Source organism: Lactuca sativa, chromosome 7, assembly GCF_002870075.4.
Source record: "Lactuca sativa cultivar Salinas chromosome 7, Lsat_Salinas_v11, whole genome shotgun sequence".
Lineage (NCBI taxonomy): Eukaryota > Viridiplantae > Streptophyta > Magnoliopsida > Asterales > Asteraceae > Lactuca > Lactuca sativa.
This window is the reverse complement of record NC_056629.2, coordinates 198,514,823-198,531,145: the sequence shown is the minus strand read 5'-3', so window position 1 is coordinate 198,531,145 and position 16,323 is coordinate 198,514,823. Positions and strand designations below refer to the sequence as shown.

The following is a 16,323-nucleotide window of genomic DNA, read 5'->3' as shown; positions in this document are numbered from 1 at the left end:
GGAAAACTGTTTTCATCTTACTAAAATACATTTTTAAAAAATCGAATTGAATTTTCATTTTTAGTTTTTAAAGAAAATTTTAGAAAACATGTTTGGTTTAAACTAATGGAGTTTTCAATTTCCATTTTAGAAAATTAGATAACGTTTTTGGTTGTAACATATTTTAGCAAAAAATAAAACAACGTTTTAATATAAGATTATCAACATAAACTTTAATGTATAATTACAAGTAAACATAAAAAAAGCATTTTCAAATTAGACATTTTTTTATTACTCTGATGATATTAAGATTGCAAACACCTTTCATGATTTTGCATTTTCAAATTAGACAATTTTTATTACTATTATGATATTAAGATTACAAACACCTTTCATGATTTTGTGGAGATGGGTGTTTGCAAGGATATAAAGTGATATGGATATGAGGATTAGGGTGGGTATGGCATAGTTTGCAAAAATATTCCAAAGAAAACGAAAATGAGTGTGGGTGTGGCATAGTTTGCAATAAAACACACTAATTTTCGTTTTCTTTAGAATTTTTTATTTGGAAAACTAGAAAATTTTACACAACCAAACTTACCTGTAATAATTTGCAATAAAATACACTAATTACGTGTATACTTCAATTAAAAAAAAAAATTAGGTTTATGATTTTTCAAAAGGTCACAAAAATATGGCATAATTTTTGATGATTTTGGTAGAATTCAATATATCATGGCACTACAATTAAAAAAAAAATGGGTATAAGCGTACATTTAACAATTTTTATTAAAGAAAAATAAAAAGAAATTCTTGGATGTTTTGTTAAATCATATTGGTTAACATAGAATAGGCATAATTAATATTTATGTGTAATTTTGGACGCAATGATTGTTTAATGTAATTACATCTCAATTGTCATGTTAAATTACGGTCTACATGAGTCCCTATATGTACAACACATGATTTGGTTATCTCTTATATCAAGTCACTAGTAGAACATCAAGAAAAGGTTACATGAATGATGGTTACTAAGCTTTTTGTTTTCATATTTTTTGGTTTTTCGATTTGCACAGTTGACTTTGTTGTGGTAGAAAGCTTGTTGAAAAGGAGAAGCCTTGCCTTGAACCACGCATGTGTTTTTCACTTCCACCGGAAACTGATCTTCCACCACTGTGTCTTCCACTCTTTCCACCACCACTAATTCCGCTAGTTATAATTGTGATAGACATGTATATTCTATGTAAAATATATTGTATTTATCATGGTAATCCTTTCCCTAATTTAAATAGGTTACTTACCAAGTTATGAGTATTGAATTTGTTATATATTGAGAGGTGGTCGATGGAATGAAATATTCAATGATTTGGGAGCAAACAGCTTGCTTACCTTATTTGCTTTTAAGTAAAAATGCATGGTTTTTATTAATTCTTATATCTCCTTTATATATATATATATATATATATATATATATATATATATATATATATATATATATATATATATATATATATATATATATATATATATATATATATATATATATATATATATATATATATATATAGGGTAAAGTGAATATACCTAACAACCTTATATAAGCTTAGGTACCTAACCACATTATACTACATTGTTTTGCATTATATTTCCATTGCAATCGTCTAAGGTTCTTAAACTTCAAACCTTAACTTGATTTACTTCCAAAATTTTCAGACATTCACCATAATATTCCTCCTACACCATTTGATTTGTAACGGTAGTATATATAAAGCCCACCAGGGGGTCTCCGACAAAAAGACGTCATTTGAAGGAAGATAATGGTGAAAGTCCAAAGATTTTGGAAGCAATTGAGTTATAAGGTTGAATTTTAAGAACTTTGGGTGATTACAATGCAAATATGATACAAAATTATGTAGTATGATATGGTTAGGTACCTAAGCTTATATAAGGTTGTTAGATATATTCACTTTACCCATATATATATATATATATATATATATATATATATATATATATATATATATATATATATATATATATATATATATAAAAGGTTATTTGGAAAACAAAAAAACCCTAAAAATCATAAAAATGCATAAAAAAAATACCTAGAGATCACAAAACTTTTTTTGACATTTTTTAAGAAAAAATCGCAGCTTTTTAAAGAAAATCGCTGAAAAAAAATTTGAAAAAAAAAACTTTTTTTTTATAAAAAAAAAAAAAAAAAAAAAATTTCAGCGAATTTTTATAAAAATCTGCGATTTTTTATAAAAAAAATTAAAAAAAAAGTTTTGTGATCTCTAGGTATTTTTTTTATGCATTTTTATGATTTTTAGGGTTTTTTGTTTTCCATAGAACCTAAACCTATATATATATATATATATATATATATATATATATATATATATATATATATATATAGGTTCAGGTTAATTTGAGACCATTTTAATTTTGTGAGACCGTGAGACCAAATCTAAAAATAATTTTAAAATGCAAAATAAATGGAAAAATCCAAAAATTCTTTTTTTAAATATTATTTTCGGAACATGAATTAACTAAAAAAATAAAAATAAAAATAAAATCCCGTTTTTTTTTGAAAAATACGTGAAATATTCTAAATAGAATATTACACTGACATATTCTAAAAAATAATTTTAAAATGCAAAATAAATGGAAAAATCTAAAAATTCTTTTTTTAAATATTATTTTCGGAACTTGAATTAACTAAAAAAAATAAAAAAAATTAAAAAAATTCCTATTTTTTTAAAAAAATACGTGAAATATTCTAAATAGAATATTACACTGTACATATTCTAAAAATAATTTTAAAATGCAAAATAAATGGAAAAATCAAAAAATTCTTTTTTTAAATATTATTTTCGGTACTTGAATTAACTAAAAAAAATGCGTCTCACGGTCTCACAAAATTAGGCCGTCTCACATGAACCTATATATATATATATATATATATATATATATATATATATATATATATATATATATATATATATATATATATATATATATATATCTTATACTATATTATAAAATATATTAGTCATGTTTTGAATTTTAAGAGGTATAAGTTACAAAGTCTTTTATACAAATCAGTTATGCATAAATAATTAATTAATATTCGTCAAAAATTTCAAGACTTGAATTAAGGAAAGTAATTAAGAAATTCAATTTGAAGTTTGTTGTTTGTTTGTCATTTCACTCATTGTACGATGACAATTAAAATACTATAATGTTACATTTGGAGCAAAATGAAAATTTTAAAATATTAAATCCATGTATATAAATTAATTTATATTTTTTAAAACTAGACATTCATACTAATTAATTGAGTAAATTACTAAAATCGTCCCTATGGTTTGGTAAAAATTGTATGTTTAGTTCCTAACGTTTTGTTTTTTTTTTTTTTGCACTCAGATCGTCCCCGTGGTTTGATTTTGTTGTGTTTTTCCTCCCTATGGTTTGGTCAAAATTGCACGTTTGGTCCCTAACTTTATGTACGTAAGGGACGAAAAACGCAACAAAATCAAACCATATAGACGATCCGAGTGCAAAAAAAAAAGTTAGGGACCAAACTTACAACTTTGACCAAACTATATGGACGATTTCCGTAATTTAATCTAATTAATTTACATCAATAGTATAAACAAACAATATAAATATAAGATATAAACATAAATATTTTATTTAAAAATAATATTTTCTTTATTACATAATAACTAATAATAAAATCTAATAATTATTTCCTCATAATATATATATATATATATATATATATATATATATATATATATATACATATGTATATATATATATACAAGGTTCTAAATGGCGTGAGGCGTGGCGTGGCGGCAAGGTCAAGCCTCAAGCTTAACGAGCCATGGCGAGCCATGGCGTTTTTCAAGGCGTGATGTAAGGCGGCGATTTTGTATTAATTTAAAATTATATTCCCACATAAATATAAATTTATATTCAATATAACCACTTGTTAGAAGTGTTATATCAATAGCTAGTAACAAAAATATAACGAAAACCACAATACCTGTATCTCGGATTAGAAAAGACATAACAAAGAGCAAAAAATTGTGTCTCAAACGAAAAAACACGCGCCATAACACGCCATAACGCGCCATGGCGCGCCATATCACGCCTTGCCACACGCCACGCCTAACAGCAACGTTATGAGGTTTTTCGTAACGGCGGAGCCACGCCTCACGTCATGGCGCGCCTTTTAGAACACTGCCAACAATAAACTTGAATAATGAGTGAATGAAAACATATAAGAAGAACAAGAAAGGATTCATGAATTGGTAATCTTGGCAATGGTTTTGGTTTTGAAAACAACAGTGTTTAATTTATTTATTTATTTTTTGACACAAAACGCTTTCCTTCTGTTTATCCTTTTTGAGATTAGTCGATTAACCGATCCCATAATTCTTGATTACTCTCAGATTAGAGTCAGAGTCTAGAAACTAAGTGGTCCATTTATGGTTATTTTAATCTTTTGGAGAAAAGTTTACCAAGAAATAACCTATTATCTCTCGTTCCAACTATGAGTCAGAATAACATGCAATGGCTAACATTGTTGTTGAGATAGTCTTGGTCACTCACTTACTTCGTGAACTTCATGTGTAACCCCCGGATCGACCAACCATACTATGTGACAACTGGATTGCTCTATTTCTTAGTCAAACTCATATCTTATAAACGAGCCAAGCATATTGACATTGATTATCACTTGCTCGTGAGTTTGTATCATTAGGAAAGTTATACACTCAATTTATTCCAACAAAACTTCAATTAGCAGACATCTTCACTAAAAGTCATCTTCGAGCAATTTTGTTCTAAATTACAGTTGGATCTCTACCTATTCTGACGCAGGTGGAACAAATGTTGATGCATGGATTGATTGATGATGTCAAAACTAGTAGGAATAAAAATATGATAACATTAACAATAAATATGTCGAAGTGGTCTAATAGTACGGAATTGGACGAAATTTGTACACGACATGTAAAATAGGCCGATTAAGAAAACTTTTCTCTTTGCTATGAAATGCCATGCTTTACGACCATTGGGGATCGTCTAGGGTCTCAAAAATGTGTTTTCTAATTTTTTTCATTTCCAACGACTTTATTTTTTTGAATTTTATGTAGATAACTGATTAAGAATCTTATCCTAATAAATTCTTATCTTCAAGGGTTAAGGAATGAAGCTTATCTTCGCCTTATACGTATTTTGTTTTCCTTTTTGTTAGGGAGTTTTTTCGATTATCAGTAAGAATCTGTTTCAAAGTTATCTTTTTGTTCTTTGTCATTCAACCTGATCGTCTTGATATCATATATCTGCTTGAGGGGAGTTGTTTTGTAACGTCCCAAAATTCAAGACCAAAAAATTCTTTTAATAAAACATTACTTTAAGCAAAGACATTATTCCAAAACATAATCTGAGTATAAGTTTTCAAAACACATGTTCATTATCAGAGTAAACATTCCCAGGCTGACTAATCTATGGTGTGTGCCATGCGATCACCCCGAGCTCCTCCCTCCGCTACCGGAAGTACCTAAAAACAAAACTGAAAACCGTAAGCACGAAGTTTAGTGAGTTCCCCACTTTACCACATACCATGCATAACCACATACTGCACATACTGGGCACGCCCGCTATCCGGGTCCTCGCCCCCTACTTCGGGCCTCACCCGCTACAACGGCCCCGCCGCTCCAGACCCGCCTGGCTTCGAGCCCCGCTCGGATACAGATCTGTTTCACTTAGGCCTCGCCTGTCACAAGGCCCCGCCCACTAATATATAACAGCACATACACATATCACATAACATCACATAAGCTAAACGTATGCTAACAGCTCTTGCTCTAAGGCCTCGCCTATCTCTGGGCCCCGCCCGTGTCCTGCTACTGATGAGTCATGGAACCTCGTCCATACTCTTGCTGATAGTGAGATACGGGCCCAGCCCACTCTCACTCCTTTCCTAACTTGGGCCTCGCCCCTGGGCTGCTGCTACTGAGATGTGGAACACCATCCACACTCTGCTATTGGTGAGATACGGGACCTCGCCCACACTCACCTCCCTACCAGGCACATACAAGTATCATATAGACAACAAGTATAAACTATCACATAAACCATCTCATGGGCACCCGCCCTCTATCATTGGACCTCGCCCGAATATCATACTAGCATACTGTGCCTAGGGCTAACCCCCAGGTCTTCTACTCATAACTACATGGGCCGGCATTGTGGTCGTAGACCCATTCATACAAAGGGAAACTCACCTGCACTGGCTGAACTTGCTGATGATCCCACTAGCTGTTGCCTGACCACTCACTGAACTCCGACTCTACTAGCTTCCCGAGCTATCAATATCAATGCAACACTTAGTATAACTGACCCACGACAGTTAACCAAGTCAACCCTAGTTCAGGTCAAAGTCCTGGTCAAAGTCAACCTTCCAGGTCAACCCTACTCGCCGAGTCCACCTATTGACTCGTCGAGTTCTTATGCTCAAAGTCCTTCTAATCGCGACTTGACTCGCCGAGTCAGCCCCTGACTAGCCGAGTCTACTGACTCTCGAATCCGACCTGATCAACTCATTGAGTCCTGGCTCGACTCGCTGACTCGAGTCTTAACTCGAAGGGTTTGGGACCACGCGACCTGACTCGTCGAGTCCAAGAACAGACTCGCCGAGCACAAGGAAATCTCCAACCAACTCACCGAGTTGTTCATCTAACTCGCCGAGTTCATGCCCATCTTCATCCGACTCGATGAGCTGTTCATCCCACTCGTCGAGTTCCTCCTCATCTTCAAGCTACTCGCCGAGTCTATTCGGTTCCACATACATGCAGAGGACTTTCGAGTCATGCAGGGACTCCAAACCGTAGATCTACCCTTCCCAAGCCTACTCATCACGTAAAGTTGCAAACTTTACGTGTAGAGAAGGAGATCTAGGAAAAATGCACCATAAACTAAGGTTTAAGACCAAGAGGCTCCATAATCCACTCCATGACTGATACTTTACGAGATTCTAAACCAAAACAAGCATGGATATGAGGTAGCAACCTCAGATCTGGACCTCAAGCTCGAGATTGATCTTAAACATGGCTTAAAAGCCCCAAAACTCATAACCAAGGAAAATCTGGAGGAGAGAAACGACTTAATACCTTCAAATGCTCTGAAATGATCCCCAAACTTCGGATCCAATGCCACTCCTTGATGCTTCAAAGATTCCCACTTCTTCTTCCTTTAAATCACTCAAAAATGGCCAAAAGCATGAATGAGCACAATGGAGGCTTAGGGTGCGGCGTTCTGGGTGTGAGAGGCAGTAAAGGAGCACTAGGAAGAAGAATGAGGTGATTAAATAGGCTCCAAGCCCCGGATTTAGGGTTTTCCTCGCACAGACCCTACTCGCCGAGTTGGTCACTTATTCCTCGACTCGGATCCCGCTCGGACTCGTCGAGTTCCTCCTTGGACTCGCCGAGTCCCTCCTAAATTTAGGGTTTCCTTTACTTTCTTGGCTTTCAAAATCTTGGGTGTTACATGTTTGGGGTGAGCATGAGTTAATTTTAACCCCAAACATAATAGTATTGGTTTTCAAAATCTAAAACAAAACCCAAATCGATCGCTTCAGGTCTGAGGCTTTCACTTTTTTTTTTTGTTCACTTTAGGGTTTAACAATTTTAGACCACAAACCTTTAAGCTAACTTCATTAACTTTGATAAATCCATATATAGAGGAGGAGGAAGACAAATATTGTAATATCCGATGTAGGACTCCTCATAGTTGAAAGGTAATGAGCTACTATGTAATGTATGAGATTGGGAGTGGATTCCATTTTATGATCGATGTGGGACTGCTTGAATGTGGCTGGAAAAAATACGATCGAACTTCAGAGCTCAAGTTTGAAGGTCCAAAGTGCTAACCATTTGACAACTTTATCCCTTATTTCTATTACGCAGAGTTCATTTATAAATCATGCATGCATACAAAATATATTTTCTTAAAGACTTCATACAAATTGGTTTTGTTCCGTTCTCATACTAAAAATAGAATTCATAAACGAAATTTTCGGTTTTCAAAAATAGAAAAAATAAATAAATAAATAAATACTTTTGCTTTATGTTTGATTTTTCGATTTGCAGTTTGGTTTTTGTTCAACCTAGAAGATATTAAGGATATATATCAAACCAAATTATAAACTGAGGATATTATTTGATTCGTTGTTATGTACAATCGTTGCATTATAAAAATACCTAATGAGATATCCTTCACAATTGGTGATTTTATGGCCTTCGACTGATGTTTTTAATTTTGTAAATAGTTGGCAAAAACATGGTATAGTTTTGAGAAATATTGAAAGAAGATGGATGGATATAAATAAACAATTTTAGTAAAAGAAAAAGAGCGTAGATGGTTTTGTCAATTTTGAACTATTAATATATACGTATAATTTAGGACGCAAAGATTGGTTGATGAGGTTACATTTCAACTGTCGTATTAAATTGGTGTCTATATATATATATATATATATATATATATATATATATATATATATATATATATATATATATATATATATATATATATATATATATATATATATATATATATACACATGCAAATTTGCAATTGATTAGTAATAAATTAGGTTAAAAGGCTTAGATTATATGATGGTTGCTAAGGTTTTTATTGTTATGTTTTTTGGGTTTTTGATTTGCAGAATTGACATTGTTGGTGGCAGAAAGCTTCTTGGAGAGGAGAAGCCCTCCCTTGAAGCAGGCATGTGTTTTCAACTTCCAATGGTTCATCAACAAATCTGTATGCAATCACCAGTAACTACATCGTTTGTAGTTGCTACAACTATTGCTGTACCACCAGAAGCTGCACCACCGGTAATGCCACCAGTTGCAAACGCTCCACAACAAGTTTGGGGTGTAAAAGGTGGAGCTCTTGAAACAGTAAACGGTGTCTGGAGGTGGACATGGTGAAAAATGATGATCATCAAAGTACACGAATGCCGCAACTTTAACAATAATTTGGGAGCAAACACCTTTGCTAACCCTATTTAATGTCTTTTAAATAAATAAATGCATGGTTTGATTGTATAGCAATGATGCATGTTTTAATTTTTATATCTCTCCTTGTCTTTATCATCATGTATTATTATATTATACAAATATATGACATGAAATCAATAAAGGCATGAATGTTATGTTGTTATTATATTATTAGCTTTATGAAACTGAAAACAACTTGTTACAAGGATTCTACACACCAATTTGGGTGGTTAGAGTGGAGAGGCATGGGGGAGATACGTAACGCCTTTTTATGGAATTTGGTAAGGCTACTCCTGTGGCCAATACTTATATATGTCACACCCGCTTCATTTATTTTTTCATACAAATGAGCCTTCATTTTTAAAAAAAAATAGAATTTAAAAGTAAGTTGCTATAAATATAATAATAAAATAAAATAAAAGTAGGATGGTATTTGATAATAATTACCTCGTTGGGTTCATCAAGGGCACTGGTGGATTCATCCAAGAGAACAAGATCTGGTTTTGAAAGCAACAAACGTGCAAATGCAAGACGTTGTTGCTCACCGAGTGAAAGAACACTCGACCATTCATTGGTTGTATCAAGACCACTAAAACGTGACACCAAGTACCCAAGATGTACATCTTCTAAAGCTCGGATCAATTCATCTGTAGTAGGCTGTGGGGCCCGTTCGCTAACACGCTCCGAATCTGTAAAAATAATTTTTTTTTTTATTATTAGTGTTGGTTTGTAATCACAAGTTTGGATGTCATGACTGCATACCTTTTGACTGAGAGTCGTGTGGTGTGGAATCTGAAACATCGGGCCATGTTGGATAAAGCAACTGTTGTCTGAGGGTTCCTAAAACCATGTATGGTCTTTGGGGAAGGAAAAATACGCCTTTAAAATCCCGGTATTTTGATTTTTTATCATCTTTATTTTCATCTGTTATTATGGTCTGATTAAGATTTGTGTTGTATTTAGCATAAAATGTAATCTTTCCACTTCCAGTTCTCCAAAGACCAGCAATAGCTCTTAATAAAGAGGTTTTGCCACTCCCACTTGGTCCGGTTATCAGTAAATGTTCATTCTCGTGGATTTCAAGTGATAAATCTCTGATAAGAAGCGCTTTATTTGTGGGAGTTTGTACACTTAAATTCTCGAGTTCCAACAAGTTTTGGGTGTCTGAAGCTTTCATGGACTCGGATAAATCCTTCACGTTGCAATATGTTAGTTGAATCTCATCCATGGCTTCCAAAGTACCATTAGAACTTGTTGAGTCCAAAACATCATCGAATTCCCCTGCAAATGATTGATTATGTAAATTTTAGGGCTTGGATCTCGATGTTGGAGGAATTAAATGATATAGATGTACCTAGTCGATCAATGACAGCTGAAAAGGCACTGATGGATTGAAATTGAAACACAATGAGGGAAAAATCTCCAAGAATATGATTGAAGGCGGAAACAGACTGATTTATGACACCAAATTCAATCTTTCCAGAGAAATACATGGGTGCAACAACAGCAGCAGGAAGAATCTGAATCAGGTAGCGATACCCACTCGTGAAAAACTCAAGATTTCTTGAAGATATCAACAGTTGCTGCACAATGACATAAATGAAACATTTTTTTTTAAAAAAAAGAAAAAAAAAACAGATATCTCAATGTAAGCACAAAAGCAGTATAGTAGGGATTTCGTTTTCATACAGTTAGATTCTCAAAAGCACTTCGGAACCTCTGCAAAAGGAGTTTGATTTCATTTTCCTCGCCACCATAAAATGCAATTGATTCGGCATTTTCTCGAACACGTACAAGACCATAACGAAAATCTGCTTCCATTTTCTCTTGCATGAAATTCAAGTTGACAAGACCCTGGTACAGAATTTGATGAATATCATAAGTTAGAACAGAAAAAATGGGAGATGTTTTTTAAAGGTTTTATGAGGATGGAAATCTTTACCTTCCCAAGGAAAATGCTGATGGCTGTTCCACCAAGTGAATATACTATAAGAACAATAAAAAGAGGTGGATATATGCCAAACAGTATGTTGCTGAAAGATATCAGGTCTATTATGGCATTGAAGAGTGTTAAAGAGAATGAAAGTGATGTTCCTGTGAAAGAACTTAGATCATCAACAATTCGTTGATCTGGATTATCAATGATTGATTGGGACTGTATTTGGTAAAAAGTTTGGTTCTTGAGATAGCGCTCCATGTAATAGTTTGTCATCCAGGATCTCCACCTTAAAGCTAGAGTTTCTCTTGCATAATCTCTTAACACAAAAATCTGCAAAAACCACAAGATGTGTATGAGTAAGACGAAAACCTAAACAAAATCATACCAACAGTAATCATATCAAATACAATTCGATGAAATAGAAACGCAGCAATTCCACCAACATATGCACTGAGTTACATCACATACAAAGAGCCAAAAGAAGCGTAACACCCTATGGTAGCAACAGTGGTAATAAAATTCAAGATGACAGATGAGCAATACCTAAAAGAATGCAGCAATGTGCTCACCGGAATTCCACCAGCAAAAGCAGCAAGGTAGTATGTAAGTTGCGTGGTGAACTGTGCTTGATCTTTGTCTAGCACAATTTAGGGATATTATGGATTAGCATACTCAAATATATACTGTGTCATCATTCATCAATAAGAAGTTAAAGAATAATGAAAATGTAGTGCGCAATCCTTACTAGAAAGGGCATTATAGAAGTCGCGACCGAGGAAATTGAAACCAACACTGATGCCGGTGGTTCCTAAAGTCAGGGCAAACACCGACGCCAGTTGTATTCTGGCTTGAACTTTATCATCTGAATACCAATATGGAGCAGCAACTTTGTAGAATCTCCTGAAAAGCGTGGGCAGATCGGGGCCCTTTCTTGGCACATTCTGATAAAAACGAGAGCAACTCTAAGTGTCAGATCCAAACTACTGAACAAACTGTAAATAACTTCCACACATTCACAGAGCAGAAAATCATAATAAAGCGTTACCTCCTCTGTTTTGGTCGATTGTTGTGGAGGAGGTGGAGGAGTAACCGGTGGATCTGCCGGAGACGTTGTTGAAGACGACGAACGAGGTATGGATTTCTTCCTCCGTTTCATCCCGAGAAACTTGGGCGTCCAAACAGATAATGGAGCAATATTGGTAGATTTACGCGATTCAAACGGGATACAACTACGAATTGCGACATTATTGAAGGAAATACGATTATGGTTGAAACCGATAGGGTTAAATGTGACTGCCGTTACGTTGTAGCCATGGGAGAGAGCATTCAAGTCTCCCATTTCTGCTGAAGATTTGCGGTTGTTGAGGGTTTGGTTTCTTAGAGTTTTGAAATCAAATTATCCACAAACTCATCGAAACATACGGTTTGCTTCAACGCCACATCATCTTAAACGTGTAATGAATTTGCAATAGTAAGATATTGTTTGATACTGTTATTGAAGTTGGGAATGAACCCATAATCGGCGTTCATGGATCGGTTAATACGAGGGACTATATACAAAGGGTAATAAAGTATTAAAATATCATTGAATATTTTTTTATATACATATCACCAATCAACTATAGTTTTTTACATATATGACCATTAAACTTCATCTTTATTCAAAAAATATCATTATATTACCGATAATAATAGGTCATTAGCCATGTAGCATGTCATATGGCATGCCATGTGGCTGCTGACGTGGATTTTACTATTTATTATGTACATATTATACCATTAAACTATTTTTTGTACACAATATAACATTAAACTTTTTTTTGTACACATTTTACCATTAAACTTTTTTTTTACATATTTTACCATTAATGTTATATAATTTATTGAAAAAATATCATTTCAAAAAATATATATCATTACATAAAAGTAGGTTTCTCATCACCTGATATGGATTTTACTGATTTTCTAAATTTTAGTAAACTAATCATTATAAGTCATTTTTCCTATCGGTAAACAACGACATAATTTCAATGCACTTTTTTAATCATCTAACCATAATCAAGAAGACGGGGGATTATAATAAGATAACATGTACAAAATATTTCATGAGTTTATAAGTGTGCCTCAAACGTAGTTTCCTAAGAAAATGACTTATAAGAATATGTTTACTAGACATTAGCTAAAATAATGAACAACTGAGTATTTCTTCGCCGTTCCAAATAAAAGTCTCAAGTTCAAACCTTGTGGGTTTCAATTGATGTATAACCAACATAAATTCACAATGTAGTGGTAAAAGAAAGTCCTTAGTATCATTGTAAAAAACAAATCATTTCCCCAAAACCTTACAAAATCAGGGAGTCACAATAGGTGATGAAAAACCCATTTTATGTAAAAATATGTATTTTTTGAAATGATATTTTTTGAATAAATTATATAAGATTAATGGTAAAATATGTACAAAAAGTTTAACGGTAAAATATACACAAAAAAAAAAGTTTAATGGTATAATGTGTACAAAAAATAGTTTAATGGTATAATGTGTACATAATATACAATAAAATCCACGTCAGCAGCCGCATGGCATGCCACGTGGCTGGTGACCTACTATTACCGGTAACATAATGGTATTTTTTGAACAAATGTGAAGTTTAATGGTCATATGTGTACAAAAGCTATAGTTGATTGGTGATGTGTATACAAAAAAAATTCATTGTTATTTTTTGTACAAGTCTAATACTTCGTTACCCTTACAAGTCATTTTTCCTTAATACAATAATCAAGTGAATCATAACTCATTTCGGGTTTTACAAAAGAAAAAAAAAATTATTTAGTTGTTGTTTAAAATTTATAAACAACAACAATAAAAATATATATTATAGTTTAATATTTTATAGATAAAAAAATTTTAAAAAAAATACATATTAAGATTTTTTATTATGTGAAACTTTTTAAATCTATTAGAAAAAATAAATTAATAAATAATTATAGATATTTATTAAAAATAAACAAATAATAAATTGTTATTCCATTTTTTTGGACTCTAACATTCCTATTTTATAAACCAAAAGCAATCTGAAATCCAAAATAATAATTCAGTTGTGTTGATAACCAATCTAAAAATCCGAATATTCGAACCAAATTGTCCAATTAGAGAATCCGGGTTTATTCAAATAATAAACATCCTTAAAACCAATTGTTATCATCAAATAAAAAAGATGGTTATTTAAAACCTTATTTTTTTGTAAGTTAGATCCAATCAAAAAAAATAACCAACTTTTTTTTTGTTGAAATATATATATATATATATATATATATATATATATATATATATATATATATATATATTTGAATATGCATCAAATGTACATATACACACATTTCTTTTTTTTGTGTTTTTTACAATTTAGAGTTGCAATTATTTTAAACATTGATATTAGAGTCTTATTGTTGTATTTGTTTTGAAAATTTATGAAGAAATATAAAATGTGCATACATACACCTATATGTATATTTAGCCTAGATATGGCTTAGAAGCAACATTTGAAGACTAATTGTGGTCTTGGTGTAACATCCGAATTTCGATTATGTTTTTTCACTCTTTAATCGATGATTTTATAGTCCATAAGGAAGTAAAATGATGGGGCGAAGCAGGAAGCCATTTATCGTATTTGCTGAAAAATCTAAGCGGGAAGCGCCTCTTAAGAAGTGCAACGCGCTTCCGACACGTTGATCATTTTATTAGGGTTTTTGGAGTATTTAAGGGTTCGACCAATCTCAGCCTTTATGACCCTTTGGGGGAGTTTCCAAAAACCTAAACTCTCTCTATCTCTATTCCTCTCATTTTTTAGCTTGTGGTTGAATTGGGAGCTTATTCCACTATTTTTTTAGTAAAGAATGAAGATATTGAAGTTCTCATAATGTCATTGATGGGAGAAGAAAGTATAGATCGATCAAAGTTACTTCATTTCTAGAACATTGTGAGTATAAAGTTCCTAATTTGCTTTTTAGATTGCTAGATCTTGTTATTTGTTGTTTTTGGCACATTTTAGTCCATTTTGTTGGAGATCTTGGAGATGAAGAAACTCTAGAACCATTTGAGCTCTTGGAAATGTCCCTTGGATCTTTTAAACTAAGAATGTTGGGATCTTTTTCCTTCCCATTAAGTCATGCAAGTTATGTAGGTTAATTAGGTCATTTTAAGCAAAAAAATTTAGAGTTTGCTTCATTGGAATGTCTTAATAAGTAAAGTTGGAAATTTTATTCATTAAGACATTGATAAGGCTTGGATCTTAAAGTTTAGGGTTTTGACTTAAGATATTAAGTAGTCTCACCTTGTGAAGAAGCCTCGTACGTGGGGCGCTTTTAGAGATTTCTTAGATGTGTTTGTTCTAGCCTGAGATCTCGTCTGTTTTCATTTTATGGGCGCTTGTAGGGATTTCTTATATATATATATGTATACACTCGAATCCTGTCGGTCTCAATCATAAACCTTTCCTTTTCTATTTATCGAGTTTTCATTGTGTATCATTGTCCTCTCACAACTCTCTATTCATTCTAAATATGAACTATTTATTTGGTATAGTGTTTGTTTGTAGAGATTGTAGAATAAATGTGTAAAGGTCTTCTTTTCTTATGAGACCTCCACATCTATGATGTGAGGAGAGAATATTAGCAGAAAGACAATGAGAGAGGGATATTGTTGAGATAGTTGGCTCATATAGTTTAATGGAGTAATGACATAATTATATAAGTAAATGATAAGAAGACATTTAAAAATAACATAAAGGACAAAGTAGTCATTTTAAATGAGTAGAGGACATAAAACGTTATTACAACTTTCAATAAGGACCATAACTACAAAGATATTTTTTATTTGACCGATTAAAAAAACTATTTAAAGTCAAGAACCAAAAATGTAATTTAGTCTTAATCGAATTTCATTTTAATGTATACACAACAAACAAAAATTTACATAACTTGATTTATGGACATAACATAATAAAGGCTAAATGGTGATTTCTCTATGCACCTCCTATGTATATAACAAAACAAGTAAAGGGATTTCAATCAAATTTTACTCTCATAATCTCACTTTCTATCTTTCTTCCCTATCCCTAATACAATTGAAGATTATAAGAAAAACATTGATTTTGTTATCTGAATCCATCTATTGGGCGTGGTGCTTTAAGGAACTACATTCAATCAAGAATAGTCAACAAGAAAATTTATGGCATTATCTTCATCGACAAACCCTCCTACTCCTATCAAACTTGGATTTCAAGTAAGTGTTTCTTTGATTTAATTTGTTATGTGATGTTTGTG

General features: G+C 32.5%; 1 protein-coding gene across 1 annotated transcript; it reads right to left on the bottom strand.

The window, feature by feature from the left end:
• Nucleotides 1-9,200: 9,200 nt before the first annotated feature.
• Nucleotides 9,201-12,513, bottom strand: LOC111884945 (ABC transporter D family member 2, chloroplastic). Its single transcript, XM_023881242.3, has 9 exons — nt 12,047-12,513; nt 11,747-11,942; nt 11,571-11,638; nt 11,005-11,331; nt 10,752-10,916; nt 10,417-10,645; nt 9,825-10,343; nt 9,510-9,751; nt 9,201-9,414 (listed from the first exon to the last, which is right to left on the bottom strand). Exons 1-9 carry the CDS (start codon nt 12,338-12,340, stop codon nt 9,262-9,264), a joined length of 2,193 nt encoding a protein of 730 aa, XP_023737010.1. The 5' UTR covers nt 12,341-12,513; the 3' UTR covers nt 9,201-9,261.
• Between the last annotated feature and the right edge of the window lie 3,810 nt (nt 12,514-16,323).